Genomic DNA, 20,427 nt, shown 5'->3' with positions numbered 1-20,427 from the left:
CGACCTTGCTGTTTCGGCACACTAATTTGTGTATCTCATGCGTCACTGCGAGTTTCCACTCCACCCATCAGGCTCCACATGGCTCTCTTGTTGCATCGCCGCCTACATTAGGTGGCCACGGTGGCGAGATGTCAACTCCCTCACCTGGTGTGCAGGAGGTCGTGGGTTCGATCCCAACTCTGACGCCTGTATATTTGGAGTTTGCATGTTCTCCTTGTGGTCGCTTGGATTTTTCTCCGGGTTCTCTGGTGTTACCCTGCACATTTCGAATCAACGTCACGCGTTTAAGAGTATCTGGCTGCAATACATTTCCACGTGATAATCCACTTCGTTGAGCTAAAATATGTGATCCATATCGCTTCTGAAAAATAGCTACATAGTTCAGTGGGCCTTCTTTGGCCCGGCATGGTGGCACACTCTTCCAATCCAGTCCTTTGGAGGAGACAAGGGTTGGTGGATCATGCAGATTTAGGAAACTTCCTCAGCCGGTGGGCAGGAGACGGCAGTACTGCAAAGTGGGCTCGTGTACATGTTTATTCCTTCATATGCAAGCGGTTCCTATGGGTGATCTGGTTTCCTTCCACTTGCAGAACCTATTTTAAAATAAATTTATCCAACATCCCAGTTGCAGGACACTCCTGAGAAATGGTCTTGTGCCTTGAAATTCAGTGAAGCTCTTAAATTACATTATATACTCGTTTTAACCTGATGGGATTAAACGTGCGTATCGCAGTGTAAACAAATTGTTTGCTTATTTATGTCCATGTTTGCATTGGTTTTAATTCAAGACATATCGCAGCTGAATAAATCAGCACGCGGCGTCAACGCCACAATGCTGCATCGTGTCCTGAATTTCATGTTTGCTGAACGAAAGGTGCAGCAGATGGGGTCATAATAAATACGCGTGACATTTGGCACGACACATTCACGAATCATTGACTGTGCACATTTTGTCCACGAATAATAGGAGGGATGATACATTACATTCTTTATCCATTCTCTTGCGATGATTGGCTTAGATTTTACTTCCCAAATCAGTCTGACAAGTCGTCCGCACCCTTTCGTTCCATCTGTACCTTTCAAGGTTTGCTTGGCTGATGGTGGGGAATTAGTTTCCCCTAAAACTCCATCTTGCCATCTGCCTTTGGTCTCTCCCAATTAGAAAATCATTTAAACCTCATTTGAATTAGATGACCGGGTATACGCTTCTGTTAAATATTCGTTGTTAATGTTCTGCACGTGCATTAAGGAAGCATTAATCTCGTTAAGTTTCTTCCATCACCTTCCCCCCTCCCCCCACCTACATAAATGGCTTTGATGAGTGCTTTGATCTCTGCACGCATGAGTAGCCTGCATGTCCTACGGTGCAAGCAACTGAATCGTTTTCTTCACCCACAGCAGTGCGTGAGCATATTTTGTGCTCGCATAATGAATGTGAAAGGCCCACTTGAATTGCGTTCATTTTGCCTACTTATCCCAGTCAGCATATTGGAGCTTAGTATGTTTAAACATTTACATTTCTAGCAAAATGCAGTCCACTAAATGGACGAAGGTCTCCCCATTCCATAATGGCCATAGGGTTTTTTGACCATACTTCACCGCCCTGGTCATTGCAAGTTAACAAAGAAGGAGGGTGGGGAGGGGGGCAAGAATGGATAATTGGTTCAGATAATCGTGACTGATATTAGCCGTTGAGCCTCGTAGAAACTGTGGCCATCTCACGCTCATATCACAGGATGCTAACAAAAACGTGCTACTGCTCGCGACACCCTTGGTAGGGGTAGAGTGTCGTCGTAGGCCTTCTCAGCAGTGTGCGGTCACGTGGCTGAGCTGCTGGCGAGCTGCCCCTGATTACTACTGCTGCTGCTGTCCGTGTCGGCGCGATCTGTCCCAGGTACCTGGTGCTGGAGCACGTGTCAGGAGGAGAGCTGTTTGACTACTTGGTGAAGAAAGGACGACTCACCCCCAAGGAAGCGCGCAAGTTCCTCCGCCAGATCATCTCTGCGCTGGACTTTTGCCACAGTCACTCCATATGGTGAGCCAAATCGTGCTCTCTCTGGAGGCCACAACAGATTTCAATTTATGTTCAAAAAATATTTAATTATGTGCCGCATTTTAACCCCTTACTTTAACGCTGCGTTTGTTTTTTTTCCCTTCTCATTTTGAGCCAGAATGCACAGCACACTGTAAGGTTATATATATTTTTTTCTCAGAAACTGAGAATGCTTGGTTATTCACAAGCACGCATATATTGCATTTCGATTGTAAATGTATTTATTGATCACGACAATCGCATACAGGCCTTTGTTACCTTTGTTATATTCACTGAAGGCTCAACACTTCCCCATGTTTTGTCAGTCGTGGGGGTTGTTTTGACCGTGCTTCACCATGCTGGCCAGTGCAGGTTGGTGAAATGTTGATGCAAAATCATTTTTGATGAACAACATTGTGCAAACATTATTGGTAGATTTCCTTTTGGGATTTTGACTTATTCTACGTTTATATATATACAAAAAAATGTGTGACTGCGGTGCTCCATGATAGTTTCGAATTCTGAATGAATATATTAATGAATAATTCACCATTGATTCAATATCATATAGATATTTCGTTTGTATGCATTTTCATTTATGTTTAGGAATTTTTTTGGCCATGTATAAATATACATATGCTATTTCTAGATTTGAAGCTTTCGTGACTGCAAGGATTCATATTCTTAGGTTTTTTGGGTAAAGTCACGTAGGTAAAAAATTAAAATTAATAAAAGTAAAATAAAAATAAAAAATAAAATAATATAAATTAATTGACTTTACCGAAAAAACCTAAGAATATACATATGCTAATTTCTGTGTATAGATGATCCATATTTTTAAAACGAGGATGAATGGATTTTCAGCAAATATATAGTTGGTTTTCCAGCGGTGTGCGTGAAGCCGGGCAGGAAAGGGTGCAGAATAACAGAGCAGTGTGGCCGTTTTTTTTTAAAAGAAGGTGGCCTCGAAATGACTTCCGGAAGTCTGCAGCCTTGCGATAAGGCGCGATATCCGCGGCTTGCTGCTCGCGCAGACCTCCGTTGAATATTCATGCCGATGGGAATTGCCTGCGGTTGCTGCAGGGTCATAGCTGTTGGGGTGGGGGGGTGGGGCGGTGGGGAGGAGGGGGTTGGTTGTTGCGTGGCACGGTCAGGGTGGCGGGTAACGTTGAACCTTGCAATCCATCTCTGCCATTCTGCCTGGGAACCCATTTGTATTGGCGGTGTTGTTTTTGTTCTAATTGTAGGCACTGGCCCTCCCACCTCCAATTCAGTTATTTGTGTCTGTCGGCTGATTTAGTGAACACAGCCCTCCCTTCACCACCGTAAATATGCCTATACTGGCTTTGTGCACTTTATGGCGTGGATTTAGAAAAATCCATTAGAAGTAATTGAATTGGAAATCCCCTCTGAAATGGTTAGAGCACTCAGCGAATTACCAACAAGCTACGCTATCATACAATGTGTAATTATCACGTGATTTATATTTTTCAACAAAAGCAATCTATTAGAGATTAAATATCAAATAGCAAGTGTCACGCTTTACAGGTATAATTTACACCAAAAAAAACCTGCCATGTGGCAATTTTGGATATATTTTTTCCCCAAAATGAATTGTGGGTTTGCTTACGAGTTCCAATTACTCTTGAGGGATAAAGCAGGTTTGGAGATGAAATTAAAAAGCTGCAGGCCTCGTTTATGAGGAATTAGCTGAATCAGCTTGCGTGAAGCGCGACAGTCTGTAAAAATGACTCCGTAATGGAAGACGAGAGAAATACATTCCACTTAATTGTCCCTGGCCATGGCATTGCCTCGGCGACATTAATTGGCTCCCATTTTTTTTTTACTCTCTTCTCTGCATCTGCTCATTGTCCACCAACAAAGGAAGCTCCTTGTACAGTTCATACGCGGGAAAGGAGTTTTGATGTCTTATTTTAGACCGTGATATATCCGTGAGAGTGTGCCGTGAAATTATAAAAACACACGATCTGTCGCTTTTTTGAGGAGATTCGCAGCAATTCTGGGGGAAAAACATTCCGCAGTTGCAATGCATTCATGCACTGCTTTTTAAAACCATCCATTTTAAATATGTTGTATGTTTCATGAATATTCTGCAATTCCGCATGCTTATTTTGATTTGTATAATGCGTACAGTAGAAAAAAAAACGTGTGTTTTATATATGGACTAAATGAGTGTGATTTATTTGCTCGTTTCTTTGATTTAACCATCACGGTATGATCGGTGTTGCAAGCTTATCCCGAAGCCACCAATGTTGATGAATTAACATGCGGTGAGAGGGGTCAGTGAGTCGGCGATACTCAGGTGGCAGCGAAAAATCTCGCCGCGCGTGCGAAATTGAACGACCGCATCATCGTTGGCACAAGATGGTGCGGGAAAGTCCGACACGTGTGTGGTGCGGCGACGGCGCTTTGGCATTTTAGACGTTGGCGCTCGCATCAGGCGCCACAGTAGGCAACGCAAAGCAGCAGGGGAGAGGCGGCGCTATTCCGGACGTGGCAGCCGCGGCTGTCCCACGCATCAACTGCTCCCAGAGGGTGGCCAACGCCTGCCGGTGGGGGATGAATAAATAAAGACCTGAGAATTTGAAAACGGAATTAATTTAGTGGCCGAGGCTTGCTTTTATTTTATGCTCGAATGTTTATCGTCGTCGTCGGCGATGATTAATTCACTGCCGGATGAAGGCCTCGCCAAGCTTTCGCAATCCATAGAGCTGATTTCAGTCATCGCTGCATCTCCTCATTGGATGTCCACTCGGACACGTTCCATCCCTTGGATATATGTGTTTATGTTGAACATAGCCAATTGTGCTAATCGGAGGTGTGAGGAAAGGACAACAAACTAAACAAAAAAAGCAGTTCTAAACAAATTAGTTTTCATTGAGAATTAAAAGTGCGTAGCTCCAGTGGCTTCCTAATATCGGAAGAAAGAGCATTCCAGACGGCCGCAGAGGTGCATCTAAAAGCACGCGATGCACTGACCGTCTTTGTTCGATGGTTAGCCAAAATCTGCTGCAATGATGACCAGAGTTCGTGTGATGGCTTGTGCTCCTTGACGAGATCAGCAAGGTATTGTGGTTAATTTGTGGCAAGCACTTTGTGTGTAATGAGTGCGACCTTCCAATGCATTCATTCAGCAACCGGAAGCCAATGCAGCTCAGCGATCACCAGACGGACGCGGTTGGATCTTGCTGTACCCGTCACGGCACGTGGCTGCCACACCGTCATTATTTTTAGCCATCGGCCATCATCCCTTGCAGTGACATGTCTTGTCCAGGCCCACCTACTCTTCTTAACAGCATTATTTAAAACTTTAACATGCGGAGGTTCTCTGAACCCCTTTCTGCCCCTCTGTGTAATTCTAAGCAAGCATCTGTCTGTGGTTGTTTGTGCTCTTTTGAGTATTTGTAAAAATAATAATGACTGTTTCCAAACCACATGTGATAGCAAGTATTAGGCACAGCTTTGACGAAAAAAATATACTTACATTTTATTGGGGAAAACTAACTTTTTTTTAATGTTCTAAACGTTTGCTTAGGTGCTTCCTTTGATGTTTTTTTACAGTCTTATTTTAATTAAATAGGTCGCTATCTCGCCACCGGGTTCCATGCTTCACGTGGATTGGCCTTAGAGTCCATGGGCCAGAGCAGAAATTGGTACCACTATCGCTAGTGATACCAATTCATCTATACAGTTAATGAGAGTGAATTACTTGATAACCCACTCATTTCAAATGGTTACCGCATAATTCACTTTGATTGGCCACACAGAAATTTGAACCACTACATTAATGCCACTTTCAGGTGGTGCCGAAAAGTGAAATATCTGGTCTGGGCTCACAGACTACTTATCTTAGTGCTGTATTGGCCGAGAGACTTCTGAATTCTCACCAGGGCTGATAGTGAAGTAAATCCGCCTTCAGATTTGGAGCTCACCTTCACGGAAACCTTCCTCTGATATTGCGTCTTATTTCATGTTATCTTTGCTTTTGCTCTCTTCAGTTGGACAGCAGATGTTGGTTTATTTTGACATGTGTTTGAGAGTGTGAAGCTATGAGTCTTGACTTGAGTGACCTTCAAGTACGAGTTTGTGGGTTTTAACATGCACACGGCATTGCAGAATTCTCTAGCAGCGTTCACATTTTGTAATGGGTTTTATTTTATATGCACTTTTCGCTCTCTCTTTCATTAACCATTGTGTTAGTTCAAAGAGCGCATTCGTTTATATTTTATTTAATGGAAAACATTTCACGCTGGGCAAGAATAAATAGACAAACAGAAACGCCTATATATGAACACGATGGGCAGTTATAAATAATTATACAATAACAATCACCGCCGCCAGGTCTGGTGAATGGTGAATTACGGCAATAAAACCCATAACCTTTGTACGAGACCATTCTTAACCAAGTTTGCCAACCGTGATCATCCACTACTGGATAAAGGCCTCCCCAAGTCATTGCTCTCCTTCATGGTCTCGTGACGATGTAACAACCCATCTAGGTCCTGCACGTGAGCTGATCTCATTTATCATTCTCCCCCATGTTGTGTTTATCCTCCTTTAGCTGCCATTCAATCGTGAGTCTCGACCACCGGACAACATCGTCGCTGGCGGCGGTGTGCCAACGGGGATGTTCTTAATTTGTGTTCTCGCATCTGTACGGTTCCTTTTTCTGTCCTCTGGACATTGACCTACTGCGAATTTTTTGCTACTGGACATCTGTGACGACTGGACATCTTTGAAAAAGAGCTTCATAGCTCATCTGGATTCATCCGGTCTTTAAAAAAAGATTCTGACTCTGTCTCGGTAAAATTTCAAGTGTGCACCTCTCTCCATACCTAATTTTACACTTTTCGGATTTTGTTCCATTTTCCTTGTCATTTTACGATTGCAATCGATCCATAAGTTAATTCTAGACTTGAAGTTTGATGACGGAAGCTTGTGTTGCCTCAGAAACGTCGTGATTTAGTTATTTTTATTTTATTTTCACCTACGTGACTTTACCGAAAGAACCAAAGAGTATGGATCGATAAGTTATAGCAGTTAATATGCACTGATTGAAAACTTTCCCCTTTACGCACATTCCAATAATGATTTTCGTTTCCAAGTTCAGGCTTTCAAAAGTACTCTGACCTTCTCTTGCTTCTTTTATTTCATCACATTAATCTCTGTCTGCTTTTAATAACCGATGTATTTTCTAGTAGCATCCCTCCAACATTCATCTTAATTTGTTTAGCAAATAAATGCAAAAATGACACGATAAATTGTGAATTCAGCATCGGTTATCTTAATGGCCCCAGCAACCATGATTTTGTCTTCGGTGAAGAAATTGTGAAGAAGTTCATTTTAATGTCAAGCAACAACATTAATAATGTTTCTCCAATGGTTTTATTTTTTTAATGCGAATAGTCTTCTAGGCAAAGTCAAATTGAAATCTGAAAAGTAAAAACGAAAGTCAAAGAATACTGTAATTTGTCAGGATGCTGCAAGCCTGTATATACCATATTCTTAGGTTTTTTTCGGTAAAGTAACGTAGGTTAAAAATTGAAATTTAAATTAATAATAATAATTGTTTCCTGCTATAAGTTTTACCCACCAAACAACATAGCAGGAGGCTGTTTCTTCCTGACCTGCCTTTGTGCTTTTACCATCTACATGGCAGAGGCTCGGTCTCATTTGCAGCATTTTGTTATGTAGGCTAGCCGTAGTCTCAAGCCGCACCTTACCATAATAATAAAAAGTGGGCCGTTCCTGGCCCATGCCCCCCCCCCTCAACCATTATATATACGGAGTGGTATCTCTTGTAATCTCTCATTTACTTGATACAGCTATCGTGCTGTGACGGTTCCACCTGAAGACGGAAGCTTGTGTTGCCTCCGAAACGTCGTGATTTTTATTTTACTTTTATTAATTTAAATTTTTTACCTACCAAAAAAACCTAAGAATATGAATCCTTGCAGTCACGAAAGCTTCAAATCTAGAACTGTATATACCAGTTTAACTCGTAAGCTTTCACCACCGATATCATCCAAAATATAGGGTTTTTTTGTGTTAGATCGCGTAAATGTAAATGTGTCGTTAAATCCGCCACCACCCGACACAGCCAATTAGTAAGGGTTGTTACGTAAACAGAACGTGCCAAATCGTTACTAGTACAGCACACCGGTGTGTTGGAGAGCAAATTCAAAACATTTACAATCTGAGTACGACGTTTCGCCAGTAATTTCAACTAGCTTCATCAGGTGACCGCCAAATCTGGCTGTCTGGTGGTGTTGGGTTTAATGACATTTATATTTACGCGATCTAACCCAAAAAAAACCTATATTATGGACTATATATATTGGATTAAATTGATTATTTTCCAAACACTTTATAGTTTGGTTTGAAAGGAAAAAAAACGATCTACTTCTTGCTCTTTGAATGTCAGCTGCAGTGGGTAAAGGTTAATTGACATCGTTTATGGTGCATATAAAAACATGTCACACTTACTTCTGCAAAACAAAGGTCAGTTTAGCTTAGTCTTTTGCCTGGACAAATGTGAAATTATGTCCTCCTATTCATGCTGACATCAAAACACAAGCTCGTATTGAGCCTTCATTGTCGACTGTGCACCGAGTGAGCCTGAAAATTCCACCCGATGTTTTTAAAAGATTTGCGTTACTAGTTGTTAACATTCCTTATTGGGGAAAAATATGGTAGTGTAACAGAATTAAACGCAACTGTTAATTAAAAAAAAAATACAAAATGGTTAATGTTTTTAAATGTTTTAATGTGCAATCTCCGGTGATGAAAACACATTCCTGCGGAGGGAGCTGGTAGGAACGTTGGGCTGCTCGGTCAATGGCCAGGGTCAACGGCGGCGTGGTGTATTCCGCAAATATGCCCGACTGTGAGGGCGGGCACAAGCTGGCGTGAGTAGGTTAAACGTTGAGTTTTATAAGGGCACCACGGGGTGACCAGCCCCTTCCCCACCCAGCCCCACAACACCCAGCCCCACCCCACCCAGCCCCACCCCACCCAGCCCCACCCCTCCCACGGCCCACCCTCCCCACCCAGCCTCTTCCCACCCTCCCCACCCTCCCCACCCAGCCCCACCTTCCCCACCCAGCCCCTCCCTACACTCCCCACTCAGCCCCTCCCCACCCTCCCCAACCAGCCCCTCCCTCCCCAACCCAGCACCTCCCTGCACGACGGACGGACACAATAATCCCCTGCGGGCTGGTGTAACCAGGAGGTTCCTACCAGTAAAACGTCATCTTTACACCGCCGTGTTCTCTTTGCTCTGGCGAAGGAGTGGGGGGGGGGCACTGCCCACAATACCTGCAAAACTTTACCGCTCTCCCTCAAATTCCAAACGTTCGGTTTACGAAATGTCACGTGAACATAACTGATATATTAGGGGGGGGGGGGGGCGGGCAACTTTTCGATGAACGAAATCGAATTTCCACATGAAGGAAATTTCACTAACGGCGCACGTGCCATGAGATCAAAGAAGAGGCACCCGGCAAGCTGCGTCCATCCATCTGCGGCAGTGTCCCGGTATCCCCCATAGGGCAACAGCGACGCCTCCACGTCACCCGTCCGGTCTTTCCAACGTGCAGATCTTTTTGGTGAGTTCCTTGAAAAGGTGAATTCTTTTTGTTAAAAAAAAGTATGATTCAGCCGTTTTAATACTCATGTTATTTTCGTATTGTGAAAAGTGATATAGGTGGACATTTTCAGGTGAGGAGTAGAGTTGGAATGACACAGCCCCAATCTTTGGTATTAAATGAATGGGAAAAGCCATTCTGATTTACAAAAATTTCATTTCCACGTGCGTTTTTTTTTAAGTAAATCGAGGGACCACCTGTGTACATCCTTGTGTACATCCTTGTGTATTGCGGCAGTGCTAACGACGAGTGCGGTGGGCGCTCTGAAGACCTCATCCGCCTCCCACTTGCCTCGTCTCGCGTTGTCGTACGGAACGAAAAGCATTTACTGTCATACTCTTTGGTTCTTTCGGTAAAGTCACGTCGGTATAAAATAAAATAAATTCAATCACGACGTTTCGATTGCAACACAAGCAATCGGCTAAACAAAAATTATTGCTGTGGTTTTCCCACCTGATGATGATTGCTTGTGTTGCAATCGAAACGTCGTGATTTAATTTATTTTATTTTCTACCCACGTGACTTTACCGAAAGCACCAAAGAGTATGGATCCCTGCAGTCACGAAAATTTCAAATCTTCATTTACTTTTCATTACGATGGGCAATGGCAATTGCAATTCAACGCAAGCCCGTCGCCTTCGCTAACAATTACGCATCCAGCATTATTGTTGTTGTGTTGTTGTTATTACTGCGCTATGGGGTTGTTTGTGGGGAACTCTGCACGTTTAATCACGTTTATGGCCGCAGATTACGGCTGCTTACAGCAGAGGGGAGGGGTGGGAAGTGGTGAAATGAGCGTAAACCTGCACTGGTATAGTGATATAAATAACGGTTAATTAAATAACGCCAGCCGCTACGCTTAACTGGTTCCGGTAGTTGGATGCTCTTGACCAGAGGGGGGGGGCATGGGAGGGGCCTCGTGATTATGACATCCCTAGATTAATAACCTTCATTAGCATGTGGCATTTTCAACAGTCTCGTTGCCTGACAGCCACCCAGGCGGTTGCTGTAGCCCACGTCTTGATTACACAGGCTAGGAATTGCTATTTTCGGGAGGTTAGGGGGGGGGGGCGGCTGTAGAGTGTGGGGGGAGAAGCGGAGACAGAGAAAGAGAGAGGGAGAAAGAAGGAACGAAACATTAATCAGTGTTCATCTTCTTGGTTCTTTCGGTAAAGTCACGTAGAAGGGAAAAAAAAAACATAATAAAATAATTCTCACGACGTTTCGGCCACAACGCAACAACGCAAGCAGCATTCAGACGCTGTCTTTCCGACAGACATATTCTTCACCTGAGGACGGCTGCTTGCGTTGTGGCCGAAACGTCGTGAGAATTATTTTATTATGCTTTATTTGTATTATTTTATTATTTCCCTTCTACGTGACTTTACCGAAAGAACCAAGAAGATGAATCCCTGCAGTCACGAAAACTTTAAATCGAAATGTTTAGGCACTGTTGGCAAAAGTTGCCTTGGCAATGTCCTTTACATGGGGAGATCATCTTTGAGGGGGGGTGGTGAGGGGCGGGGCGATGGGGGGGTATTTCGCTTTGCCCGAGATATTCAGCTCTCCCCTAGATATTGAGCTCTCTCCTGCGAGGGCGGTGCCTATTGATGCCGTCACGACCACAACCGCAACATCAGGGGAGCCTAGAGACTAACGCGAAAATCGGTGAACCTTTGTCCCCCCGGAGGTGAAACACGCTGCCACGGCGCGTAAATTAAAACCCGCCGCGCGTGTTTGATTGTTGCCTCTTCATTTGTGAGCCTGCGTGCGGTGCAGCTCGTCCACTCTAAACGCTCTCTGTTGTTGACATCTTTGGGAGACATGCGTCCTTCTCCTCCGGCTGGCTCATTTGGCCAAGCCGCCGGTACACGATGGCAAGTTTACTAAGGACTTTGTACGCACCGCACGAGTGAATGCGGCCCGATTTGCCTTGCCTGTGACACGTTGCCCTCGTACTGGTTGAACCTTGATGAACCGATGAGCAGAGAAATCCGACCTCTTCCAGTTGGGCCGCCTTTGGTTTTATCGCACAAGGGGGAAACAAAAGCATAAGTCCCGAACGGCTGGTTTTGGTATGACCACATGAGATCGGGTTACACGGGGGGAAATCATTCAACGTAGATGGGCCTTTATTAGTTTATTTATTTTTAAATAAAATTCCAAGAATGTAAATATGTGCCATTAATTTCAGAACTTAACAAAATACCCTCTCGAATTTAGAGCATTATCCCATGAAAGAACAATTGACTTAATTAACAATTTTACGTGCGTACTTATAATCTCATCTGGTTGTGAGTTTCATGCGGCTAACTATCTAATGTAACGCGATGTTATTAAGAAATGATAAGTGGCTCCAATTTAGGCGTCGCAAAATTGGAATTAAGGGGCACATAGTTGCTTGCATGCCTCGAGCGTAAAGAGATCGCCCTTTATTTAGGGGACATTCCCATGATATAGGAAAACGAAATTTCCAAATTGTATCGCTCTCTCTATGTTGGCCAGCGTGAACTGTGAACAATTTTTGACAATGAGTTAATTTTACACGAGCACTAGCATTTTAAATATCCATTACCTCTTCCATATTCACCCGCATAGCCATAAGTACAGCAGCATAGTCTTTTTGATTGTGTTCGTGTGTCAGCTCTTGACGAACCACACGCATTCTGCCCCAGGGCTTCACATGTGGTAATGTATACAAATTTATGCTGTAGATATATGGTTTATGGTAATGAGGGCTAGGGCATTCCAGGGGGTGGCATTTTTTTTAATTCTTCAACAGTAAGGCTAATGGACAGAGCGCCGTGTTTGTTGTGTGTGCTCAGTCCTGACGGGTCCCGCTTAATCCCAATGTCACCGTGTTTCATTTCCACCGTTAGTTATCTAATTATCCCTCTGATGAATTTTTTTGGGATTTGCGCACTTGCCTTAATGGCCTGGCGCGTATTTTTCAAAGGGTGACAGGAAAGTGATAGCTAAGTCAACATTGCAAGATACCCTGTAAATAATGAGCTTTGAAATTATTTGCTGGAAATTGATACGCTCCTCTTGAGTTGTGTGTTAGCACCGTGGTGGGTTTATCCTCATTGTCCCCAAGGTCCATTCGTGAATTATACTTTTAGTTCGACTTTTCTCAAAACCAAATGAGAAATGTGTTCACCGATAACGGGGAGCAGACAATTTCTGGTAGCCCTATCTTCAGTTCTGTTTTGAATACACCAATAGAGTGTGTAAAATAATGTAATAATACTTTTATAACCCTTTGTCTATCCACTGCCAGATGAAGGCCTCACCATAACATTTCGTTCATGAAAGTTGTTTTGGCCATTCTACATCCGACTGGTTAACGCCAGTTGGTGAAGGGGGACTCCCAGAAACGATTCTCATGTCAATCATCAGCGATGTTAACCTCTGCTGGGAATCGAGACCAGGGGGTGGGGTGCACAGCGCAGTGTACTAACCACAGCAAAGATCCCCCATGTAGCCTGTTAGAGCAAGTGCTGTCAGCGAGGACCTATGAAGGCCAGAACTGCACACGAGGGGGTGGGTAGCCAGTACAACCCCCTGACGCCTTTGTCTCCCCAGTATCAATGTTTACACACCACACTAGGTACTCATTTGAGGCTGATTCGACCTAGGGGAGGCCCAGTACCGGTTGAGATAATCGTAACTTATTTTGTCCTTGAGCGAGAATCAAACTCGGGGCGCCAGGTTTGTAGCGTAGCTGCTAACCGCTACACTACCGCTCCCCACTAACCACAGCACCACCACTCTCTCCAGAAATTGTATAGCGCCTATATATAATTCAAAAATGAACATGGAATAGGCTCCGCGTGATAGAATTATGAATTGCGCAAATGAAATCATTGCATTTCACAGCAGCACTCCTTCACTGTCGTCATACTGGCGGTCGTGATCACCGGCCGGTTCCAAAATGCTGACCCCATTCCAACATTTTCAGCGCAAAATCCATGAACTCCTGGAGCAAATCATTTTCCCGCAAAGACCTCCCTTACCTCTGACCAATCACCTTTGTCAACACCATCTGCGGATATTGGATGTGTGCGCGTTTGTGCGTGCAGTAGCTTGTCGGCCGTAGGCTGCAAACAATTCGGCGTTTGGGGTGTGTGCGCGGGCGTGGTTGCGTGCAAACGTGTGTGCACATATATATATTTTGCCTGCGCATCTTTGCACACGCATCTAGTTTTTACATCTAAAACGGGGGATTTTTTTTACATCTATTAGAATAGTCGGTGTCGGCACCAATGGATCACCTTGCAGGTGTTCGTAACAAGTTTGCATCATCAGAATATTTATTTCATACTGGAAGAATCCAATGAGCTGTACAGCTTTTTTTCCACCACGGCTGATGACGACGACGATGATGATGACGCACCATCGTTGTGCCGCGATGGTTTTGTTGCATATTCAGCGATTTGCTGTTTGTCTGCATGTGTGTATGCATCGCTGCGTCCGGGCTGACTTCAGCATAGCCACTCCCCTTGTGGAATGCAATGTCGATTTGTCCGACCCCCAGGCAGTGTTGCTCGCCAATCCATCAGTGACAACTCCCACTGCTACAATTTATGAATCGACCACATGGACAGTGGTGGCGGTATACTGCCGCCAGCTTCATGTGGCCGTGACTCAAAGTCCCGTGGCAAATATTAAGGGGTGCTGAACGGCTGTTGGCTATACGAGTGACTCACAGATTTGCGTACGTGTGTGTGTGTGTGCATGCTAATGGCGGAGAAACGGTGGTATTGTGATTGGCGCACTAAACTACGAACCCGCAGTCCGGCACCGATTCCCCACCAGGGCTAACATCGGTGGGGAATATCTGAACTGGTACTGGGCCTCCTTTATATCGACTTAGCCTTAAACGAATTGCTGGTGTGGTATGCAAAACATCAGCACTGGACAGGCGAAAGTTGGTCAAGGTGTGATTCGTCGTCATGGCCTTCATAGGTGCTTGCTAACTGCACGTGCTTGCCCTCACCTCCTATGGAGGCTAGATAGGGGAACTTTGTCATTGTCTGTGAAGGGAGGACAGTGGGAAGACAATGTTTATAGATGCAGGACCTTTTTTCTCTCTCTAGAGCCGAGTCCAACAGATCATCCATCATTCTTGTAATCCAGTGTCCTGGGAAGTGCATTTTCCCACACCCGGCCGCTGTGTTCCTGCAATGGGGGGACGCACGCCGCGATTTGCACCCACGCCGTGCCGCAAGATCGCGGGGAAAAGCGTGGCTCTGGCGACGGCACCCCGTGTGCGTTTATCGCATGGCCACAAAGTGAAATTGACAGTCCGATATTGCCCTCCATTGAGCCCGGCGTAGGGGCCCGCCTTCGCAGACAGCCACGCCGCGTAACGGGAAATCCATGTAGCGCAGCGTCAAATACATTTTGCCACCGTGTATTGGACGTGCCATGCGTGCCGCCCTCCGCGGCTCTGTTCTCCGGGTGATGCACAAATTGGTTCCAGATTTGCCTTTAATGGCACACTTGTCATACCGACACGATCACGCTCAAGCGCCAAAGTGGCGCGTCTGGATCTTGCGTCGATGCTTAAAAGATATGCGGTACCATTGCTGCATATTCTGCGTGGGTGCTGTATGTGCAGTGGAGGGTTATTAAAAGGTTTTGAGAACAAGACCTTGAAAAATAATCCGTAATATTCGGCTAAATTTGAAGCTGCGATTTCTATATTATTTTAAGATGCTATCATAATAGGGTGTGGTGGTTGGTGGTGTTGTGGTGTTGCAATTGTTCGTGCACTATGCTATGAAACCGGCAACTTAAGTGAAATCCCCGGCCATGGCTAAGATAATTGGCGAGCGATATCCAAACCAGTGCCAACCTTTCTTTTACCAACCCACGCTAACCAGCCTGGTGAAGTATGGTCAAACACCCTCCACGCACGACTAACACGGGATCTTGTGCCCTTCATCCAGCAGTGGATTGACAAATAATAAGAAGTAGAGTCAATATAAATGTCGATACAAATTAAAATGTAAACAATGCCCGTGGATGTATTTATATTTAACGCCACTATTCTCGAACGGTTTCGACTATCCTTGCATAATGCGATGGGCAACAAACAAACATAACGTACAGGATCCGTTTTCAAAGTGGACATGAATGGTGCGAACGTTGCATTCGTAATGAGCAATGGACACGTCGAGATTCTTTATTTTTTATTTTACTGTCATTGTACAACGCTTGGCATGAAATATGCAGTGTGTAAAAGCGCAGTGTGTCTATAAATGTAAATTATTTCTGTACATTTAAAAACCCGGGGTTTCTGCTGCTTGTGAAATGAGGAACATCCGCCCGCGCTCTCGCAGCCACAGAAATCATTTCAATTGCGATACGCAAATCAGAATAATAAATTGCGATATGGCCATTCGTTCTGGCTTTTATAGCTCCAGCATCCGCACGGTATGTGAAACCTGAAATAATTTAATGGATATTGTTTGGGAAAATAGGGGATGGGCCACCGTTGAGGTGCGCGATAAATGAATAACAATGCATTATCGCAAGCCCGGAGCTTTATATTAACGTTTTCATTGTTAATGGTTCCACACACCGAAGGATTCTTATGAAATGCCATCAAGTGATACGTGCAACATACATCTGCGCGCTCTGTGGCCTGAGGACACTTTGGAAATGATACGCAACGTTCAACTGTTTATTTTATTTTATCGCCATTGAAATTGGGAGTCTTCTTCACTGGCAATCCCCTGGACCACGGCCACTGTTTCACAACCTTTGCTTCGACAAGCCCCTCGCACGCCCCGAGTGGCAGACGGGCACGTGCCCTGACAATCTTCGGTTGCCACTTTTAATAACATCAGCACGTGGCGAAGTGTATGAATGAGAAGACGGCGACACGAGGTCATTTCGTTAATCCTTCAGGTTTTTCCATCCTTCTCGCTCGGGCCGGTGAAGCCGGCACGACGTGGTCGTGGCGCTGTCAATCGCCCCCCGAAGCCTGCAGGGCTGGGCAGGCGCAAGCTATCCGTGCAAGTGCCAATCAGGGGAAAAATGAGTCGACCGCCGATCGGACTGGTGCAAGGTTGAGCCGGCAACGGCGGGGTTTCCGCGTGAGTGATTGCAGGGGGGGGTGGTGGCCACCTCTCGGAGCCCTCAATGAAGCCGGCACGAAGCAAACAGCTGGGGGAGCACACTGCTGGCTTGGCGGGATCGCCTGGCCACACGCAGATATTGTGTGATGATAGCCAGCGGGCGTAGCGATTCCGTGACCTCAACATCCTCGGCCAGCCGTCGCTCCAGCTTGTCCCTCCAAATTCACCCCTGCCCCCCCCCCCCAAACTGTAATATTCCTCCTCTTGCTTTTCCCTCTCTCCTGCCCAGTGGAATTATCTCCAAGGACCCAGCAGCACGTCCCGCTAATTTGGCAGCTGATGAGCAGTGCCTGGGTTGTTTTTTTTTAGCCGTGTGCAATGAAATGCACCTGACACCGAGCACCGAGATTTATTTATTTTTATGACAGACCACTCATAGGCGGAGGTCCCCTTGGCCCAACCTTCATTCGGACCCTATCAGAATGATGCTCACCTATTTTAGACTTTATAATGCGGCAGCGGACAAAGGCAAGAGACACGAGGAGGGGGATGGGAATGAGGTGACGGCTTCGGCACCGAAGACAAAATAAGCATTTGCTTTATCAGTCGCTTTTCGGCAAACGGAACACCCTCGCCACTCCAGACAGAGAGCAATCCAAATTGCCTCAACTCCCCCACCCCCCCACGCCCCCCTATTCCTTGCTGCGCTTTCCCAGAAAAGTGAAATACGGCCCCGGGGTTGAAAGCTGAACCTGGCGGGCCTGTGAGTGATGACGAGCAATCAGCGGTTTGATGGTAGATGACGCAGACAGCGGCCCATCAGTGGGAGACTGATGGATGGAGGCTGACAGGGAAAAGCCATTACTCACTTGCCTCCTCCACTGCTCGCGTGTGTTCTCTCTTGTGCCGTGAAACACACACCCCCGGTGCATCAGCGGCACAATTCCAACAGGCGCGCCGTACACCTCTCTCTCTCTCCACGTTTGCCGATGGGGGTGTTTTTTTTTTATCGCCGGCGATTGGTCACGGCCTTGTGGCGCCCTTGTATGCTCGGGAAGAGTTACGGTAATGATTATGATGACTTGCGGTGAATTTTATGCCTTTATTACGTTCGTGAAAAAAAAAAATACGCAATTGGCATTTCCAAGGTTATGAAGATAAGCCCGTAACTAGCCGCAGCGTCGTGAAATATGCCGCCGCGTTTTCGAATTGATAAGCACAAAAATTACGTTCCGTTTCGTTTGACCATTAATATGCAGTTTAATATACAGAGTGAATTATACTCTATTTAAGAAACTCATTGAAATATTAATGATTTTTGTATAAGTTACTTTAAGGGGCCGTCCATAAATGACGTCACGCTATTTTGGATGATGTTTGACCCCCCCCCCCCTTCTTCACACGGCGTCACAAAAAGTCAGACCACCCCTCAAATATGACGTCACAAAAACATATTTCCATTTTGCAAATAAAACATGCTTCAAATCGCTTTAAACTATTGTCATTGTAGTGCGTATTTAATGTGGCGCTGCACTCTGATGTTGTAGGAGAAATCATTAATTAAAAAGTCTATTCAATTAAGTAGAACGTGTTTGTCTATATTTAAAGTTGCGCATTTTGATGTGACGTCACATTTCTCACCCCCCCCCCCCCACCTCGTCACACAACGTCACAAATGTCTGACCCCCCCCCCCCCAGGTACGTGACGTCATTTATGGACGGCCCCTTAACGCGGTGACGACGAGAGCGAGGCGAGAATGTACATGCCTAGAAAGCAATTAGCGAGCGGCCTAATACATCACGTGTGGCTCGTGGGATGTGCCTTCTGACACCCACGGATTGGCTGCTCTGTTGTCCCATCTAAATGTCTCTTGAAATGCCCCCATCTGCAGGGCTTTTGCACTGTTTCAAAGGGAACCAAAAACAAGTATAACCCGTAAAAACAAAGTTTTTAACTATAAATCCTTTATATGCGTGGCGGCTAGAGTCATCTCGTCCTCTGGCTTGAGATGGCTGCCACCTATGGGTCAGATGATTGCATGGCAGCATTAAGCAATTGGCAATGAAATATAATATTTTTGTCCTAAAAAGTGTAAAATTTAGGAAAAAAATTTTCACGAACATTAATTGTCACGCACAACGAGTATGTGTGGAAAATGTCAGCTCGATTGGATCACGGGAAGTGGGTTAAAAAACGACCGAAAGATTTGCACGGTCCTAAGCAAGCAAGTGAACTTAATATAAAGGATTTAAAAATGGAAACCCACTGTCCCATGATGAGGTTTCATATAACACCTTTCTACGTTGGCATGCTTCCCTTCACGAATTGCTCTCGAACCGATCCGAAATGAGTGCAAAAAGAGTACGTGTCCTGGGTGAAATTTTAATCTTGCCGGGAGAAATTACTCCTCGCCAAACACCGCAATAACGTAAAAATGGGTCTTATTTGAATTTGGTATTTTTTTTTTTTTACAAATGTCACGGGCTATCTGCATGCGTGTTTATAGGCGTGAACGAGAAAGAAACCCTTTGTGTGAGTGTGCGATGAACAGCGGTTGGTAACTGAATAATTTACAGTGGGTATTTTACATTGTAATTATAAACTACACTTTATAAAATGTGCAAATGCACAATTAACATTCCTGCCTCAGCTCCGCTTACATATTAACCTTTTTCCACGAACAGTTCTCCGAGTGTTAAAATTTAATTAAAGCAAGGTAACAATGTTGCATGTTATCCATTTAAATCTGGTAGGAACTGTGTTAGTCACGACTGTGGCATGTTTTGACTTGTTCTCTTGACCCCGGTGATGTGACAATAAGCTATAAAACCTATTTAGTCTCGTGATATAATTGTCAAGAGTGATTGCTTATGTGTAGCTGCTGCAAATTTGGTAATGTAATATTATAAAACGCCAGAATGGTGTCTACACGTAGATGGCAATGCTGTGGTGGATATTGCTTATATCAAACGCAGAATTAACAAGGCTTCGTAAACTACCCTGCCACTTGCAGGAGACCTGAGGCTCCAGATTGCCAGAAGATGTAGAAATTGGATGCCACGCATTATATCCATTTTCTTGGTGCCTTATCCTTGTTTTTAATGGCATCCTTGCGCTAAAATGATATTGGATAGTTCAAACGCAATCAAACACAGTCATTGTTCACCTGATTGTCAAAGATGCATGGGTATGACAGTCTACCCAGCAGCAAAATTGCTGAATGAGAAAAAAATATCGCAACAAAGTTTCATTTACAGCAATTCAAATTGCATCGGTGTGTTTTAGGGAACGGTAAAAAGACGGTTTGATGTGGTGTTTTATTCATTTACATTTCCATGCCATGGGCAGGTAGGTATGCTCATCGTTAGCAAAGAGCTAAACAAACATACCAATTTTATTGCCTCGATTCAGTATTTCCCCTCCCCCCAACGTACAACCTTAATGATGTTAATGCTGTGGTTTTGCCCAGTGTATCCTGAACACGACACGGCCTGCACCCCAATTACAAATGTGACGCGTTAAATAAATGCGACGCTGTAAGAGGTGTTGCAATTCCACTCAACTTGTTTATTTTTTCTGAAAAAGAATCTAAAACTATTTGTTTGGGGACTCTTTAAAGTGTTTCACATTTAGCTGTAA

General features: G+C 44.7%; 1 protein-coding gene across 2 annotated transcripts in view; it reads left to right on the top strand.

Moving 5' to 3' along the window:
• The window catches only part of LOC144933875 (serine/threonine-protein kinase BRSK2-like), a 189,543-nt gene that overhangs the window by 122,935 nt on the left and 46,181 nt on the right, over positions 1-20,427 (top strand). For both annotated transcript variants that reach the window (XM_078859140.1, XM_078859139.1), the window contains exon 4: positions 1,895-2,035. In XM_078859140.1, coding sequence (XP_078715266.1) covers positions 1,895-2,035 — 141 coding nt within the window. The remainder of the gene's footprint in view (positions 1-1,894; positions 2,036-20,427) is intronic.

The sequence above is a fragment of the Lampetra fluviatilis genome, chromosome 8 (genome assembly GCF_964198595.1).
Source record: "Lampetra fluviatilis chromosome 8, kcLamFluv1.1, whole genome shotgun sequence".
NCBI lineage: Eukaryota > Metazoa > Chordata > Hyperoartia > Petromyzontiformes > Petromyzontidae > Lampetra > Lampetra fluviatilis.
The sequence above is the reverse complement of the archived record's forward strand: the minus strand, read 5'-3'. Positions and strand labels throughout refer to the sequence as shown.